Here is a 16,520-nt window from a genome sequence, read left to right as displayed (position 1 = left end):
CCCCCCCCGCCGGGTATCGCTGATCGTGCACTATCGTCCTGGGACGTTTTTCGATCGCTGGTCTCCCGCTGGCCAGCGCGCATCACTGCGTGTGGCAGCGAGAGACCACCGATCAGCGACGCTGGACGCGGATTTCCAATGTAAACATCGAATATCTAAGAGCCACACGGCTCTTAGAAACCCGCTGTTTACCTTAGATACCAGCGTGCACGCTGGTTTCCAGGGTAAACAGCGGGTATCCAAGAGTTTACATTGGAAATCAGCTTGCTCGCTGGTCCTGATCACTGGAGGGGCTGTTTATGTGACAGCTCACCAGCGATCAGCCTAACGATGTCCCAGCGATCCCATCCATGTTGGATCGTTGGTGGGATCGCTGGGACATCGTTATGTGTAACGGGGCCTTTAGGGTCCCGTCACACCAAACGATGCACCAGCGATCTCGACAACGATACGACCTGGTTAGGATCGCTGGTGCATCGCTACATGATTGCTGGTGAGCTGCCAAACAGGCAGACACACCAGCGATCAGGACCAGCGAGGACGCTGGTATCCAAGGTAACTATCGGGTAACTAAGTGCGCGCGTCGCTTAGTTACCTGCTGTGTACCTTGGATACCAGCGTGCTCACGTTGAGAGCTGGAATCCAAGGTAAATATCGGGTAACTAAGAGCGAACGGCACTTAGTTACCCGCTGTTTACCTTGGATACCAGCTCCCAGCGAGAGCACGCTGGTATACAAGGTACACAGCGGGTAACTAAGTGCCGCGCGCGCTTAGTTACCAGATATTTACCTTCGATACCAGCTCCCAGCGTCTGCTTACAGCGCTGGGAGCTCGCTGATCGTTGCTCTCCCGCTGCCACACGCAGCGATGCGTGCTGGCCAGCGGGAGACCAACGATCAAAAAATGGCCCAGGACATTCCTGCACGATCAGCGATTCCCGGCGGGGGGTGGGGTGGTCGCTGATGCATGCCACACACAGCGAGATCGCTAGCGAGATCGCTGATGCGTCACAAAATCAGCAATCTCGTTAGCGATCTCGCTATGTGTGACGGGCCCCTTAATCAAACATTTAGCAAATCATCAAGAACTTCAAATACAGAGGTTCAATTGAGGTGAACAAGGCTTCATGATTCCCAAGAAAGTCCAGACTGTCTCCTATGAAGAATTCAGCTATGAGATTAGTTCAACACCAGTGTAGAGCTTGCACAGGAATGGCAGCAAGCAGTTTTCAGTGCACCCGCATGAACAGCAAAGTGAAGAGTTTTGGAGGCTGGAATGGTGTCAAGAAGGGCAGTAAAGAAGACACATCTCTCTAAGAAAAACATCAAGAAGAGACTGACATTTTGCAGGAACTGCAGGGATTGGACTGCAGGGGACTGGGGTAAAATTATTTTCCCTGATGAAGCCCCCTTCAGACTGTTCGCCTTTTCTTCACCACGCTTTCTCCTGCTACCAGGTTTTATGGCTTTCATGTGCAAGAAATAGAGATTGCATTTTAAAGGGATGGTGAGTGCCGCCTCCTTTTTTGCTGGATTATAGACTTTTACTTGTAGCTGAGCACCACAATATCTCTTTGACCCCAAACCGTGCTCATAATGTGATAATTATTATTTCAGAGTAGACAGTACTGCATTGCTTCTTATTGATTTATCTAAGCCCTGATTAGACGAAAATGGGTTGTCATCAGTCGGGATTTGGCGCAGCAAGTCAAGGCGAATTACCAAAGTCTTGAAAAATAAGGGTCAACAATGTAAATATTGAGTCTCTACATATACTTGCTGGATTTGTCGGTAAACGAGTAATACACTTATGATTGTACTTCAGTAATGATACAAAAATTTGACTATAAAAGATATAAAAACACTGAAATACCAAACTTTGTGAAAACCAAAATTTGTGCCAGACTAATGTAGCACTAATCTCTGAGGAAATGGGGTGGAAGGACTGCAGCATGAGAAGCTCAGTGCTACACTGCACAAACGTAATGGGGGAGGAGCAGCATGTCCGTCACAAACCGAGGAAATGCACAGGAAGTTCTGGATAGGTGCTTCGCTTATTTATGCAATAACGCATATTTTCCTGACAGAAATCAACAGATATGACCAATACAAATCGAACCTGTCAGAACTTTCTTTTCCCCCAGATGCCCCAGGCCTCACAGACTTGCAGAATGGAAAGTGCTAACTAAAGTCCGTTGTCAGCTCAATATGATGCAGGTAAAATACACATAAAAAATATACAAGTAATAAACTATAAAGAAATAATATGATGAGAAGTAGAAAAGTAACACAGGTCAGTAATAAGCAAGAGGATAACATGTACCCATATCATTTAACCAGTACGCAATCTTTCGGTACACCTCGTCACAGGAACTAACTATAACAGCCAGGAGGATCTTGGGAAAGAAGCGTACAAGTCTTGGGAGCTCTCTGATACTGAGGACGAACTCCTAGAAAAGAACATTAAGAGTAGTCAGATTTAGTGATGACAAAAACAATGACAGAATTTCAAAACTTTTTAGACCTTTCTGTTGTGGTTAATGCACAATATATTGATGATTATTATAAATAGACAGGTTATCTAGTTGACCCTGGGGTATTATCTGATTGCCTTTGCTTCCCCCATGGCCAACACTGTTTTTTTTTTAATCAGATAAATTTTTATTTATGATAACAATTACATCATATACATGACATCAAGCAATTGTTCACATATAAACATGTTTTTATAAACAAAAACAAAAACAAAACTCCTCCCTCCCTTTTCCCCCCCCTATCCCCCCTCCGAGATCCCTTCAGTGCCTTCCCTGTTCCTCGTCCAGTACTCTTTCCAACATCCATATATAGTTATGTAATGTGAATATCTTCCATATCCCAATACGTCCCTCCCACCCCTCTAACTCCATTCTACCCATGGCTGCCATATCTTGTGAAACACCTCAAGTTTATTTCTCTTAGTGTAAATACTTTTTTCCAATGAAATTATATGCTCCGCCTGCGCAAGAAAGTCCCGTCTAGTCGGAGGCTCCTCTCTGATCCAAAACCGGGCAATCAATTTCCTTGCTATGAACAACAGTCTAGCAATCGCCAGTTTGACCATAGCCACCGCTGCCAATTCTTCCACAAAGCCTAAAATACAGATCAAAGGGTCTCTGGGGATTACACATTTATATATCCATTCGATCCGATTCAGTACAACTGTCCAGTATGTAGACAATCTAGGGCAACACCACAACATGTGCATCATATCTGCCCGTTCCTGCGAACACCGTGGACAATCGGAATCAGACCTCAAACCCATCTTGAACAATCTATCAGGAGTTCTGTAAGCTCTATGAATTACGTACAGCTGAGACATCCTCCCAGGTTCGCTCATAGAAATCTTAGGCACATATTCTAAAATAGATTCCCATCTATCATCACTTATTTCTCCCAATTCAGCCTCCCATTTCACTCTAACCTTGATGGGATGACTGACTAGAAATGTAAATAATAAATCTCTATACACTTCTGAGATTGCCCCCTTCGTCTCGCTGTTCCCCAAAATGGAGGCCAGCGTGACATCAATCTGGACCTCAACAGGCCTCCTCCAACATTGCGACCGATACGCATGCTGAATTCTTTTATAATGATACATATTTGAGTGTGGAAGCTGGAACTCTGATTGTAGCTCCATGAATGATTTAAGTCTCCCCTGACCCACAAGCTGACCCATCCGTCTGATTCCTGCCTCTCTCCAAAGCCCAAATCCCTCCATTCGCTGGAATTCTTGTAAATTTATGTTATCCCACACTGGAGAGTATTTAGTAAGGCCCGTGACACCCCTAATCTGTTTAACTTTCTCCCATACCTTATGAATAAGGAGAACCGTAGGAAACCTAGAGCCAAATTTTAAAAACTGCCCCCCTTCCAGGCTCTCTCCCAAAGGCCATTTCCCAAACAGCTTTCTCAAACTACTGGGCGTTTGTTCCTGTCCCGTCTCCTCCCCCCATCCTCCCATATGTTGACATTGTGCTGCTAAAAAATCTACCCAGGGATTAGGAAGCGCCACCCCCCCGTCCTCTTTCGGCCTCTGCAACGTTTCTTGTTTAAACCGTGGGCTTTCCCCCCCCCCCCATATTAGGTCGCCGAACAGCAATTTAATTTTACAGAACCTACTCTGTGGGATCCAAATTGGAGAATTATGCAATACATACAGCAGCTGCGGCATCACAATCATTTTTAAAAGATTTACCCTTCTAATCACCGAAAGATGTAATTTATTCCACGCCGAATTCTTGGAACGAACTTTTTGTAGCAGAGGGCTTAAATTAAGTTCTTCAAAACTACTCAAAGGGAGGGCGATCTGTATCCTCAGATATTTAAATCTCGAAACTACTCTCAATTTCGGTGATATTCCAACCTCCCCAATATCTCCATCTACTGTATCAATGGGCATGATGCACGATTTATCCCAGTTAATTTTGAGTCCAGAAAATTCTCCGAATTCCTCAATTAATGCCATCGCATTATCCAAGTTCTCCCCCGAGTCCCCCAGGTATAGCAGAATATCATCAGCGTACAGAGACACCTTCTCCTCCTTCCTTCCATAAACAAATCCCTTTATCTCCTGTGTATCCCTTATTTTAATAGCTAGGGGTTCCACAGTAACGGAGATAATGGGCATCCTTGTCTCGTATCCCTATGTAGTGAGAAACTATCAGATAATTTATTGTTTACTCTGATTTTTGCCGTCGGAGAGGAATACAGCAACCCCACCCAAGACATAAACCTAGGCCCGAACCCAAAGCCCAACAGGACCGACCACAAGTACTTCCATTCTACACAGTCAAAAGCCTTATGGGCATCCAAAGACACTACCACTCTTTTTCCAGCATTATCGGCCGGAATGTGCATATTTAAATATAATCTTCTTAGATTGATTGCTGTAGATTTATTGGGCATAAAACCCGATTGATCTGGGTGAATTATTTTAGCCACCACACGGGTCAACCTGTTGGCCAAGGCCTTTGCCAATATCTTAATATCTGTCGTAAGAAGTGAAATCGGTCTGTAGGACTCCGGATCCAAAGGGTCTCTATCGGCTTTAGGAATGACCACAACAATGGCCTCTCTCATAGAAGTAGGCAGCTGTCCCCTCTCCAACGACTCATCAAATACCTTCACCAATTTAGTTATTATTTCTTCATTTAGTATTTTATAGACCTCCGTTGGAATACCATCTGCCCCCGGGGCCTTATTACCTGCCATGTCCGCCAATGCCACCCTCAACTCCTCTGCCGTAAGCGGCCTATCCATCCACTCTCTATCTTCATCCCCCAATCTAGGAAGCTCAATCGTCCCCAAATAACTGTCCATCTCCTCTTGACCTTTATGTGTCTGTGAGGAGTATAACTCACTGTAAAACTGTTTAAATACTTCCAAAATTTGATCCCCCTGAGAAACCACGGTACCTTCCTTATTTTTAATTGCATATACATGGGAAGATTCCCGTTGTGCCGACGCCACCACTGAGAGCAGGTGCCCCACTTTTTCACCCCCCCGCGTAGAATGCCTCATTCTGAAACGCCTGCCGTCTCTCCGCCTTACGGATATGAAGTTTATTAACTTCCAATTGGGCCGCTTTCATGCGGGTCTGCGTATCTGTATTACACTGCGCACCCAATGCCTCCTCCGCTGCCCTTAGTTCCTCCATCACTGCTTTGTCTTGATTTTGAGACTTAGTCTTATATCGAGATACTTCTCTGAATAAAATCCCTCTCAAAAAGGCCTTCATAGTATCCCAGACTACAGTGGGGAAAAAAAGTATTTAGTCAGTCAGCAATAGTGCAAGTTCCCCCACTTAAAAAGATGAGAGGTGTCTGTAATTTACATCATAGGTAGACCTCAACTATGGGAGACAAACTGAGAAAAAAAAATCCAGAAAATCACATTGTCTGTTTTTTTTTCATTTTATTTGCATATTATGGTGGAAAATAAGTATTTGGTCAGAAACAAGCAATCAAGATTTCTGGCTCTCACAGACCTGTAACTTCTTCTTTAAGAGTCTCCTCTTTCCTCCACTCATTACCTGTAGTAATGGCACCTGTTTAAACTTGTTATCAGTATAAAAAGACACCTGTGCACACCCTCAAACAGTCTGACTCCAAACTCCACTATGGTGAAGACCAAAGAGCTGTCAAAGGACACCAGAAACAAAATTGTAGCCCTGCCCCGGGCTGGGAAGACTGAATCTGCAATAGCCAACCAGTTTGGAGTGAAGAAATCAACTGTGGGAGCAATAATTAGAAAATGGAAGACATACAAGACCACTGATAATCTCCCTCGATCTGGTGCTCCACGCAAAATCCCACCCCGTGGGATCAGAATGATCACAAGAACGGTGTGCAAAAATCCCAGAACCACGCGGGGGGACCTAGTGAATGAACTGCAGAAGCTGGGACCAATGTAACAAGGCCTACCATAAGTAACACACTACGCCACCATGGACTCAGATCCTGCAGTGCCAGACGTGTCCCACTGCTTAAGCCTGTACATGTCCGGGCCCGTCTGAAGTTTGCTAGAGAGCATTTGGATGATCCAGAGGAGTTTTGGGAGAATGTCCTATGGTCTGATGAAACCAAACTGGAACTGTTTGGTAGAAACACAACTTGTCGTGTTTGGAGGAAAAAGAATACTGAGTTGCATCCATCAAACACCATACCTACTGTAAAGCATGGTGGTGGAAACATCATGCTTTGGGGCTGTTTCTCTGCAAAGGGGCCAGGACGACTGATCCGGGTACATGAAAGAATGAATGGGGCCATGTATCGTGAGATTTTGAGTGCAAACCTCCTTCCATCAGCAAGGGCATTGAAGATGAAACGTGGCTGGGTCTTTCAACATGACAATGATCCAAAGCACACCGCCAGGGCAACGAAGGAGTGGCTTCGTAAGAAGCATTTCAAGGTCTTGGAGTGGCCTAGCCAGTCTCCAGATCTCAACCCTATAGAAAACCTTTGGAGGGAGTTGAAAGTCCGTTTTGCCAAGCGAAAAGCCAAAAACATCACTGCTCTAGAGGAGATCTGCATGGAGGAATGGGCCAACATACCAACAACAGTGTGTGGCAACCTTGTGAAGACTTACAGAAAATGTTTGACCTCTGTCATTGCCAACAAAGGATATATCACAAAGTATTGAGATGAAATTTTGTTTCTGACCAAATACTTATTTTCCACCATAATATGCAAATAAAATGAAAAAAAAACAGACAATGTGATTTTCTGGATTTTTTTTTCTCAGTTTGTCTCCCATAGTTGAGGTCTACCTATTATGTAAATTACAGACGCCTCTCATCTTTTTAAGTGGTGGAACTTGCACTATTGCTGACTGACTAAATACTTTTTTGCCCCACTGTATATGGCCCTCAGCACTGCCTTCATTTATCCTAAAAAATTCTCCCAATTCTTCTCCCACCTTTCCCATATCCAGCAACCGTAACCAAAAGGGGTGAATTTTCCATCCCATTCCTGTCAACCTCCCTTGCCCTCCCAATTGTAGAGACACCTCCAATGGACAATGATCCGATAGGACCCTGGGCAGATATTCCACTTCCTGTACCAAGTCATCCATTCCCTCATTTCCTAAAGCCACATCAATACGAGATAAAGATCCGTATGTCGCCGAATAACATGAATAAGTATATTTCTCCATATTCCGAACTCTCCACAAATCTATCCAACCAATCTCCCTCATGTAGTTTCCAAAAGGTGTCACCTTCCCCCCCTTCCCACCCCCCGTATGTTTACCTTTATCCTAATGATCATTTGCAATATTATTTACATCACCGATTACAAGCAGCGGGACTCCCATCCATTTCCCAGATAAGTCCAGAATTTCCTGTATCTTTTTTCTAGAGAATGGTGGAGGGATATACAAGGACACAATACATAATAATCTATTCAAAATTCTGCATACAATAAACACGTATTGCCCGTCCCTATCTATTATAGCCTCCACTTCTTCGTATGGAGTAGAATTGTGGATTAACACCGACACTCCCCTTGCATAGGCCGAATACGTCGAGTGATAAGCCTTCCTCACCCATCTTTTTTGTAGCATTGCGACTTTATCCTCTACCAGGTGTGTCTCTTGGAGGCAAATCACTGAGGGCCTCAGCTTCAGCAGATATTGTAAAATTGCAACCCGTTTTGAAGCGTTAGCGAGACCCCTAACGTTCCAGCTTAGAATCTTAATTCTATCCCCCATAATATGTTGCAATCCCAAACATTAGACACGTTATAGGTAGAATCTCGATCCTCCCCCCCATCCCTCCCCCCCACCTCTACCCCCTTTCTCAACTTCCCAACTGGAATAAACTCCCCTCCCCCTCCCAAAAAATTAGTTGTCTCCCACAGCCTTTAAGCTGATAAGAATTCTCTCTCCCTCTCTATTTGAGAACCAGTAGGGCGTTTTAACAGCCTAACGATACAAGCTCTGTATTCCAACTACCCTTCCATCCACATTAATCCAACTGCAATAAGTGTTGCGCCGCCGAACACAACCTTCTTAAACCAACATGGCATTGCTTCATCTCAAAGATGACCATTAACTTAGTAATTTCAAACTAAATCACAGTTAGTCACTGTTTCAACATCACTCAGAGTATCCTTCAACGGGTCCGTCCCGCTCTGATATTTTGTATATTAGAGTCAAGCCAGAGTGTCGCCTCCTCTGGGTTCTGAAAAAAGTGCACCCGGTCCAAAGCTGCGACTCTCAGTTTAGTTGGGTAGATCATCGAGTAGCGCACATCTATGTCTCGTAGTCTTCTTTTAACTTCTCCAAACGTCATCCGGAGCTTCTGGACTGCTGCAGAATAATCTGGGTAAATGGAGATGCGATTGCCATCTATGGTAAGTTCCGCATGGGTCCTGGCTTTCCTCAGCAGAGTGTCTCTGTCTCTATAATTCAAAACTTTAGCCAAAATGACTCTTGGAGCTGATCCTGGGGGCATGGGTCTGGTGGGCACCCGATGCGCTCTTTCAACAGAAAACATTTTGGTAAGGCTGTCCCCTCCCACAGTATTCTTCAACCATGACTCAATGTACTCAGTGGGATTATTGCCCTCTGCTTTTTCTGGCACCCCCGCAATCCTCAAGTTACTCCTGCGGGAGCGGTTCTCCAAATCATCAGTTTTAAATTCCAGCTCAGCTATACGTTGCATATACTTCTTTTCCCTTTTCAACAGTTCATTAACCTGGTCCTCCGCACTTCCCACACGTTCTTCCACCACCTCCACTCTCTGTTCAACTTTGCGCACTGCAGCGTTAATCGCAGCCATCTCCCCCTTTAAATCATCCACACGACCATTCAGAGCTGCAAGGGCAGATTTGTTGTACATTATCACAGAGAATATGTCCTTGAGCGTCGGCTCTGCTACATCCAGTGTGTCCGGCTGCTCAAGCTGGCCAGTACATGCAGCCACCTCAGGGGATCTCCATTCCTCCCCACCACTCTGTGGCTGGCCCCCTCCTTCCTGCTGTGTCCCAGGGACATGTTCTGGGTCAGGTCTCTCCCCTTCAGCCTCTGACCGCTCATTAGCAGCCTCCTCTGACTTTGCAAAGCGTTCCAGCCGAGCGATCACCTCCATCTTCCTCTGATATGCCGCGCTCGCCCTTGCCGCCTCCTCTGCAGCCTCTGCGCCATCTTGGGCCTGAGCATTTCCAGACGCTGCCAGCTCCTTCTGTCTCTTGCGCGTAATCCTGCTGCGGGGCTCTTCTCCACCCGACCGCACTCTACTCCCTGCTACTCCCCAGGTTTCTGCACACTCCGTGGGGGAATTTCAGCGTTCGGCAGCGCTGCAAATAGCTATAATCAGGGAGATTGTGGCAGGAGAGCTCCTCTGCACGTCCTCTCACATCGTGCGCTAGGCCACGCCCCGCCAACACTGGTTACTGTGGCCAGCTTACAGATAGAGTTGGATTTTTGAAAATGCCAAGAAGAGAAAAAAAAATGTACGGGTAAATAACACTTAAAGCACCACTCTAGCGGGGGTTTTTTCAGTGCTGCAGTAGCGCGTTAAATGTAAGCCCCCCCAGTCATATACTCATTGTCTGACGTTTTCACCGTTTAACACCACTCCGGTCCCGAGGCATCATCTTGAGAGCACAACTTCTGACCGGCTGAAAGTCAGGAGCTACGTCACACACTCTCAATACAAGTCTATGAGCCAGAAGGAACTTCTCATAGACTTGTATTGAAAAGTGACCTCCGCGTAGCTCCATGAAACACTGGAGCTGCAGCCAGGTTACTTTTCGCTGGAGACTGACGGGCACGATGCGGGAAAACGATCAGTGCGTCGGCATTCAGACAGGGAGCAGTGGGCTAATACTTAATGCACCACTCCAGCGGTCTAATAAAAAAAACAAAACGCTGGTGTGCTTCTTTAATAAAAAGACATTTGTAAAGTTTTCAAAATAAACTTTGAACACAAAGTATATATGGATTCCTATACTTTTCTCCGGACTGTTAATCACAGTCAAATTAATCATCTCCTTTTCTTTCCTTATGCTACCCATTTAGTTTATTACCATTAGTGTTTTTCTTTTTAATATTAAATTTGCAGTATGACTCTCCTCTCATTGTCGCTAACAGATCACATGCTTGGCATCACGCAGCACCCAGCCCTCGCCATCCTCTCTACTCAATGCTGGACTTTATAATTATAGGGTCTCTAAAATGACAGACAGTGGTTATGATTTTATGACTGTTTTATGCGTCTGTCTACTCCTCGATACCATATTATGCAAGTATCTGGACTCAATTGGTACTAGCTACCATTTTTCTCAATTAAAAGAGTGCTTTAATTTCATCCCACTATGACAATTTTTTTTTCTCTGCGAAATTGAAGGGGATGCAGCTGCACTTTAGTCCCATTTTGCACTACCTATGTAGTAAGGTCACTGAGCTCCTGTGCATGGCTGAACGACAGATGGAGTGTAAGATTCACTTACCTGCAGCTCGAAGCAAGCAAGCATCACGACAAAGACGAAGCAGAGACAGGACATGCAGACAGGCAGACTGACACAGGACTGGAAAAGGAGTCGCTTCCATGGGGGATAGTAAAACTCCTCACAATTGGTCACTGGACTGATCCTCTTGACACCCTATTAAAGATTCAGAATAGAGAAAGAGCTGCCATTGCAAACAGATAAAAGACCATGTATACATTGTCTACAACAAATTATTCACATTAATGCTATTACTACGCAGCAAAGGGTCCAGACACCACAGAAATATGCTCTAGGCTGTCATCATACGGTCCTCGCACTTACCCTGAACTGTGGTCGCGGCTCCTCAATGAATTCTGCAGGGGTATCTAATGTCCCCCACTTGTAGGCGAGCTCTGCTCCTCTCCGTTTCCAACCTTCTAGAAACAGTGTAGCCCAAACTACATTGAAGAGCGCAAAGACCACACAGCAGATATCACGGCTGGTCTAACAAAGGCAAACAGATGTCAAAGTATGGAAGTAAAGTTTTAGGTATAGTGATATCTGCAAGTAAATAATAGAAGAAAATCATGAAAATCAAACACATAGCTATTCCCGTCTGATCCATGGATGGCTGAAATGGGAAGGACTCTTTAAAAAGATAGGTCACCAAGATACCAACTGAATTATTAGGTGCATCTTCTCCTTGAAGACCTCGGTAACACTAAGAGTTGTTTGTTCCACATGCTTTGACAGATCACCACACTAAACTAGATTTAGAATCAAGATCATTGCTCCCAGTGTCAGTACACCACGGTTGTGCACCTTTCAGTCATCTCAGGTAACACTTAAATTCTAGCAGTCCTTCAATTCTCTTTGTGATAGAAAACAAATTCTACATGTCTAGTAGTTATCAACAACAGCTCTAGTCTACTTATTAGATTTCACGAGTGAAGGCAAACAACCCAACAGCCAACAAATAACTATAAAGAGATAATCAATATTAATCAACTTTACAAAATGTTATTTCATTTCTCACAGAGACCACTTACCTGGTCAGATTCCGTGAAGAACCAAAGCATCATGCCAAAGACAGCAGGATAGACCAGTGATGAGGTGTAGAAGCCAAGCCATGAGAAATACATGGCAATCTTCACCCCAAAATACTCACAAATCTCATCTGGAAAGAAAATATACAAAAGATGAAACTATAACATTGCCAGTAATGGTATGCTTCAATTCTAGGACAACTGCCAGATTATTAATGTATGTGTGGAGGACTAGCTACTTACATGCTTACATTAGTGACTTTAACGACTTCTACACCATCCAGAAACTAGACATGTTAGGATAGTCCTCAAAGAACTCTGACATACTGTCCATAATAGCATCACTCTGAATCCACTGTCCAAATCCACAATATTCCTGGTGAACCAGAGACCATTTGGTATGGGTTCCAAGCATGCATTTACAGGGAGCGAGTGACAGATTGCACAACTCTGTGATAGCATATTGAACTTGATATTAAAGCAGCAAAGATTATTATTACAGTATATAGCAACATAGAGGCTCTTGTGTACCAGTTTGGTCTATGTGCCATGTATATATGGTGTGTAATGATCATTTTCCTCCACAATTCTGCTAATGCTGCCTAAATTTACCATGATAACTGGCTTTCTAGAGGGTGTGGAGTCTTATCATATTGCAATTGCTCAGGTCTGTGATCTATCTATAGCAGGGGCGGGCAATTCATTTTGGTGCAGAGTCTTCCATCACTCGCGTGACATTTCTATGTCACGTGAATGCTGCAGCCAATCAACATTCATTAACTGGCTGCTGCCATTATTTCGTCAGAGCAGACATCCGATCTGAAGGAATATTAATGAGCTACAGCGAACTGTGATTCATAACTAATGTGAACGCTGAAGCCAATGTCATACAAGCGCCAGGAGACCTGTCACTGACATTGCTTAGTCAGCCCTTGTCTGGGAAAGGAAAATAAGCTTTTCCTATTTTACTCTGGGGACTTGAGCATTTAATTAGGACATGTCACGTGCAAAAAAAAAAGAGTTATTTACCCTGCCTCAAGCACCGTGCGCCCCTGAGTCTGCAGCAGTTTTCCGTTTCCCATTTTGTCCCTCTGTTGCCAATATGGCATTTTTTTTCTTTTTGATGCCTAGTATGCCAATTCCGGACTTTCCTACATGCACTTAGGTAGGCCACAGTGATTAAACTGTTCAACCAGTTTCAGATGCTGCCAAGCTACATCGAAGGGAAGGACTACACGCCCCTGGGGAAAACTCTTCTAACATGCTCTCCTAAACCACAGGAATTAGCATACTGGGCACAAAAAAGGACATCTCTTCACAATGGATAGACAAAGTGAGTAACGGAAAAATTGGCATATTCAGGGGTGCACAGGGATTTGGTTAAGGTGAAAACTTAATTGTTGTTGGGGACATAACAGGACCTCTTTAAGAAGAAGTTGTCCAAGTGGTGAATAACCTCTTTATAGTGAGATGCTGATTGTCAATTGGTGTTGAGAATTTAAAAGGAGATCTCTGTTGAAAAGATGATACCCCAGACAAATGTTCCACCAAAGGCACATCGGGGATGGAGTCATTGGTGGAGAAAGCTCTTTTAACATGAGTATATATTGATGTCTTGATTCACACAGTGTTGCTAGACTTGTGCTGAATTTGTGTAGTTACACTGTTGAGGTGACTGTGTCCTTTGTACCAGAGAAAGGGAACTTAGAATTACTGCCATACTCATAAAGCGGATGATTATTTATAATACACGGAATAACTCATGACTTTTACATTATCCTGTGCTGCATGCTATTGGTGGCACGGAATCATCCCAACAATATATTTTTATATTTATACTGATATTTTATTTATACTTTTTATATTCCAGTGTAGCTATATATCTTTTTACCTCTGCACTGGACACTTTATGTGTCGACCAGTTGGCCTTATTTCAATAGGACTACTTTTACTTTTATATTTGTGAAATAAAATTACTGTTTTTATTGATATTTAAGAGGGTTCATTGTGATACACCTTTTTGCTGAGACAGTACATACCGTCTTTATAACCTATCCTAATCTAGGTGATGTTAGTTAATATTTGGTTATATATATATATATATATATATATATATTCAGCTTATCTAATTAATTTATGAAAGTTTATGGGTTTTTGTTATGATGAAGCATATGTGCAGACGATCAGTAAATGCTGCGGGTTGGACGCTGCGTTCTTGCACAGCGTGCAACCTGCAGTGTCCAGATGTTACAGCATAGTGGATGTGATTTCAAGAAATTCCATGTCCACTGTGTGTCCACAAACACCAGCGGATCATCCCAGGAGACGGAAATGCGGCGCTTCTCTCCAGACCGCAGTAAATCAATTTAACTTGCAGAGACCCTAGTCTCCGCAAGAGAAATTTCACCAATAGAATGTACAGGACGCATTGAATCCACATGGCTCAGTGACCACATGCGGATTTACCTGCGTTAAATATATGGCAGTGTTTTGGACGCACCGAATATGTGCTACGTCCAAAGCGCTGGTAGACGGCTGTGCTGACTTTGGTCTTGATAAAACACAGTGGACCAACACCAGCAGATGACATGGTTCCCAAACCATCACTGATTGTGGAAACTTCACACTAGACTTGAAGCAGCTTGTATTGTGTGCCTCTCCACTCTTCCTCCAGACTGTGGGACCTTGATTTCCAAGGTCTAGTGTGAAGTATCCACACTCAATAATGGTTTGGGGAGCCATGTCATCTGCTGGTGTAGGTCCACTCTGTGTTATCAAGACCAAAGTCAGCGCAGCCGACTACCAGGAAATCTGTGACGCCTCTGGCTAATACGTCCAAGAGTGGACCCTCTGGATCGCGGATCCGGAGCCCCTGGGCCGAGCGCACCTGGTGAAGACCGACCCCTGTACAGGGATCGTTAGGGGCAGGACTGCAGGGGGCGGAACCGCGACAGCCGGAGCCAGCAGGGACGACTCGGAGGACAGGCAGACAGAGCAGGAATAGCGGGGTGGAAAGGCGGAAGGTAATGGCTAGGAGACTACAGGAAAGGTTCAGCGGGAACCACGGGGAGGAGACAGACAGACGGAAATGGACCAGGAACAGGGCAGACAATGGGGACGGCAAGGATAGGCAGGGTACACTGGAAAAGGTATGGCCGATGGGTGCTGCAAGTCACAAACAATCACCAGGCGCCCTCAGAATAGAGCGGACGCCTGATATATGCGGAGACCGGAAGTGCGCCCTACAGACCCTCCCCTAGCGACGCCCCCTACCAACAGAAGAAGCCGGGGGAACGCGCGTGCGCGGCCTAAGGCCGGCGCGGTTACCCGTAGCAGAGCGGTGAGCAGCGCGGAAGAGCGCGCGGACAGGGGGACGCAGGTGAGAGGAAGCTGCGGCGGGCACCGCCGCTGAAGGGGCATCGGCGGGCACGGCCGCCGATGTCACAGTACCCCCTCCCATATGTCCTCTCCTTCTGAGGTTGGTCAGAAATCTTTTCATGATAAGGGGGGCATCGACATTCTCTCGGGGCTCCCAGGACCTCTCCTCTGGGCCAAAACCCTTCCAGTCGATAAGAAAAAGAGTCTTACCCTTGACCCTTTTCATAGCCAGAATGTCCTTTACTTCAAAGACATTGTTAGAACAAATTGGCGAGGGAGGGGACATGGAGGTTGGTTGGAACCGATTCAAGACCACAGGTTTAAGGAGCGAGATATGGAAGGCGTTAGGGACCCGGAGTGATGCCGGCAACCTCAATTTGTAGGCTACTTTGTTAATGCGCCCAAGTACTTCAAAAGGCCCGATGTACTGAGGACTTAATTTGTAAGCAGGGACTTTCAGGCGGATATGTTTGGTAGAAAGCCAGACTTTGTCCCCGGGATGGTACGGGGGTAGATCCCTTCGTCTTTTGTCCGCGTGTTTCTTAATTCGGATGTTGGCTAGCTCGAGCGCCTCTCTGGTCTCCTTCCAAATTTGCGAAAACTCCTTGGCGAGAGTGTCTGCTGCAGGAACTCCAGACGATGCGGAAAAGGGCAATGGAACCCCAGGATTTAGCCCAGTTACCACAAAGAACGGTGTCTTGGACGTTGATTCGCTGGAATGATTATTATGAGCGAATTCCGCCCAAGGTAGAAGAGAGACCCAATTATCCTGATGGGCGTTAGAAAAGTGGCGTAAGTAGGTGGTCAGAATTTGGTTAATCCGTTCCACTTGGCCGTTGGTTTGAGGATGATACGCTGAGGAGAAGTCGAGAGACGTGCCCAGGAGCCGACAGAGGGCCCTCCAGAATCGGGAAGTAAACTGGACCCCTCGGTCGGTCACGATTCGCAGAGGAAGACCATGTAGCCTGAACACGTGGTGGATAAAGATCTCGGCCAACTTTGGAGCAGATGGCAGTCCGACCAAGGGAATAAAGTGGGCCATCTTGGAAAAGCGGTCTGCGACGACTAAGATGGTAGTACATCCAGCAGAGCGAGGCAGATCAGTCACGAAATCCATGGCGATTTG

At 45.3% G+C, this 16,520-nt stretch overlaps 1 protein-coding gene across 2 annotated transcripts in view; it reads right to left on the bottom strand.

Moving 5' to 3' along the window:
* The window catches only part of ANO8 (anoctamin 8), a 191,471-nt gene that overhangs the window by 59,926 nt on the left and 115,025 nt on the right, over positions 1–16,520 (bottom strand). For both annotated transcript variants that reach the window (XM_073551333.1, XM_073551334.1), the window contains exons 7-10: positions 12,020–12,147; positions 11,313–11,474; positions 10,992–11,144; positions 2,324–2,450 (exon numbers count right to left, since the gene is read on the bottom strand). In XM_073551333.1, coding sequence (XP_073407434.1) covers positions 2,324–2,450; positions 10,992–11,144; positions 11,313–11,474; positions 12,020–12,147 — 570 coding nt within the window. The remainder of the gene's footprint in view (positions 1–2,323; positions 2,451–10,991; positions 11,145–11,312; positions 11,475–12,019; positions 12,148–16,520) is intronic.

This window comes from Dendrobates tinctorius, unplaced genomic scaffold, assembly GCF_039654945.1.
Source record: "Dendrobates tinctorius isolate UK_male_01 unplaced genomic scaffold, ASM3965494v1 ptg000175l, whole genome shotgun sequence".
Taxonomy (NCBI): Eukaryota; Metazoa; Chordata; class Amphibia; order Anura; family Dendrobatidae; genus Dendrobates; species Dendrobates tinctorius.
Note: the sequence above shows the minus strand (reverse complement) of the source record. Positions and strands in the feature narration are given on the sequence as shown.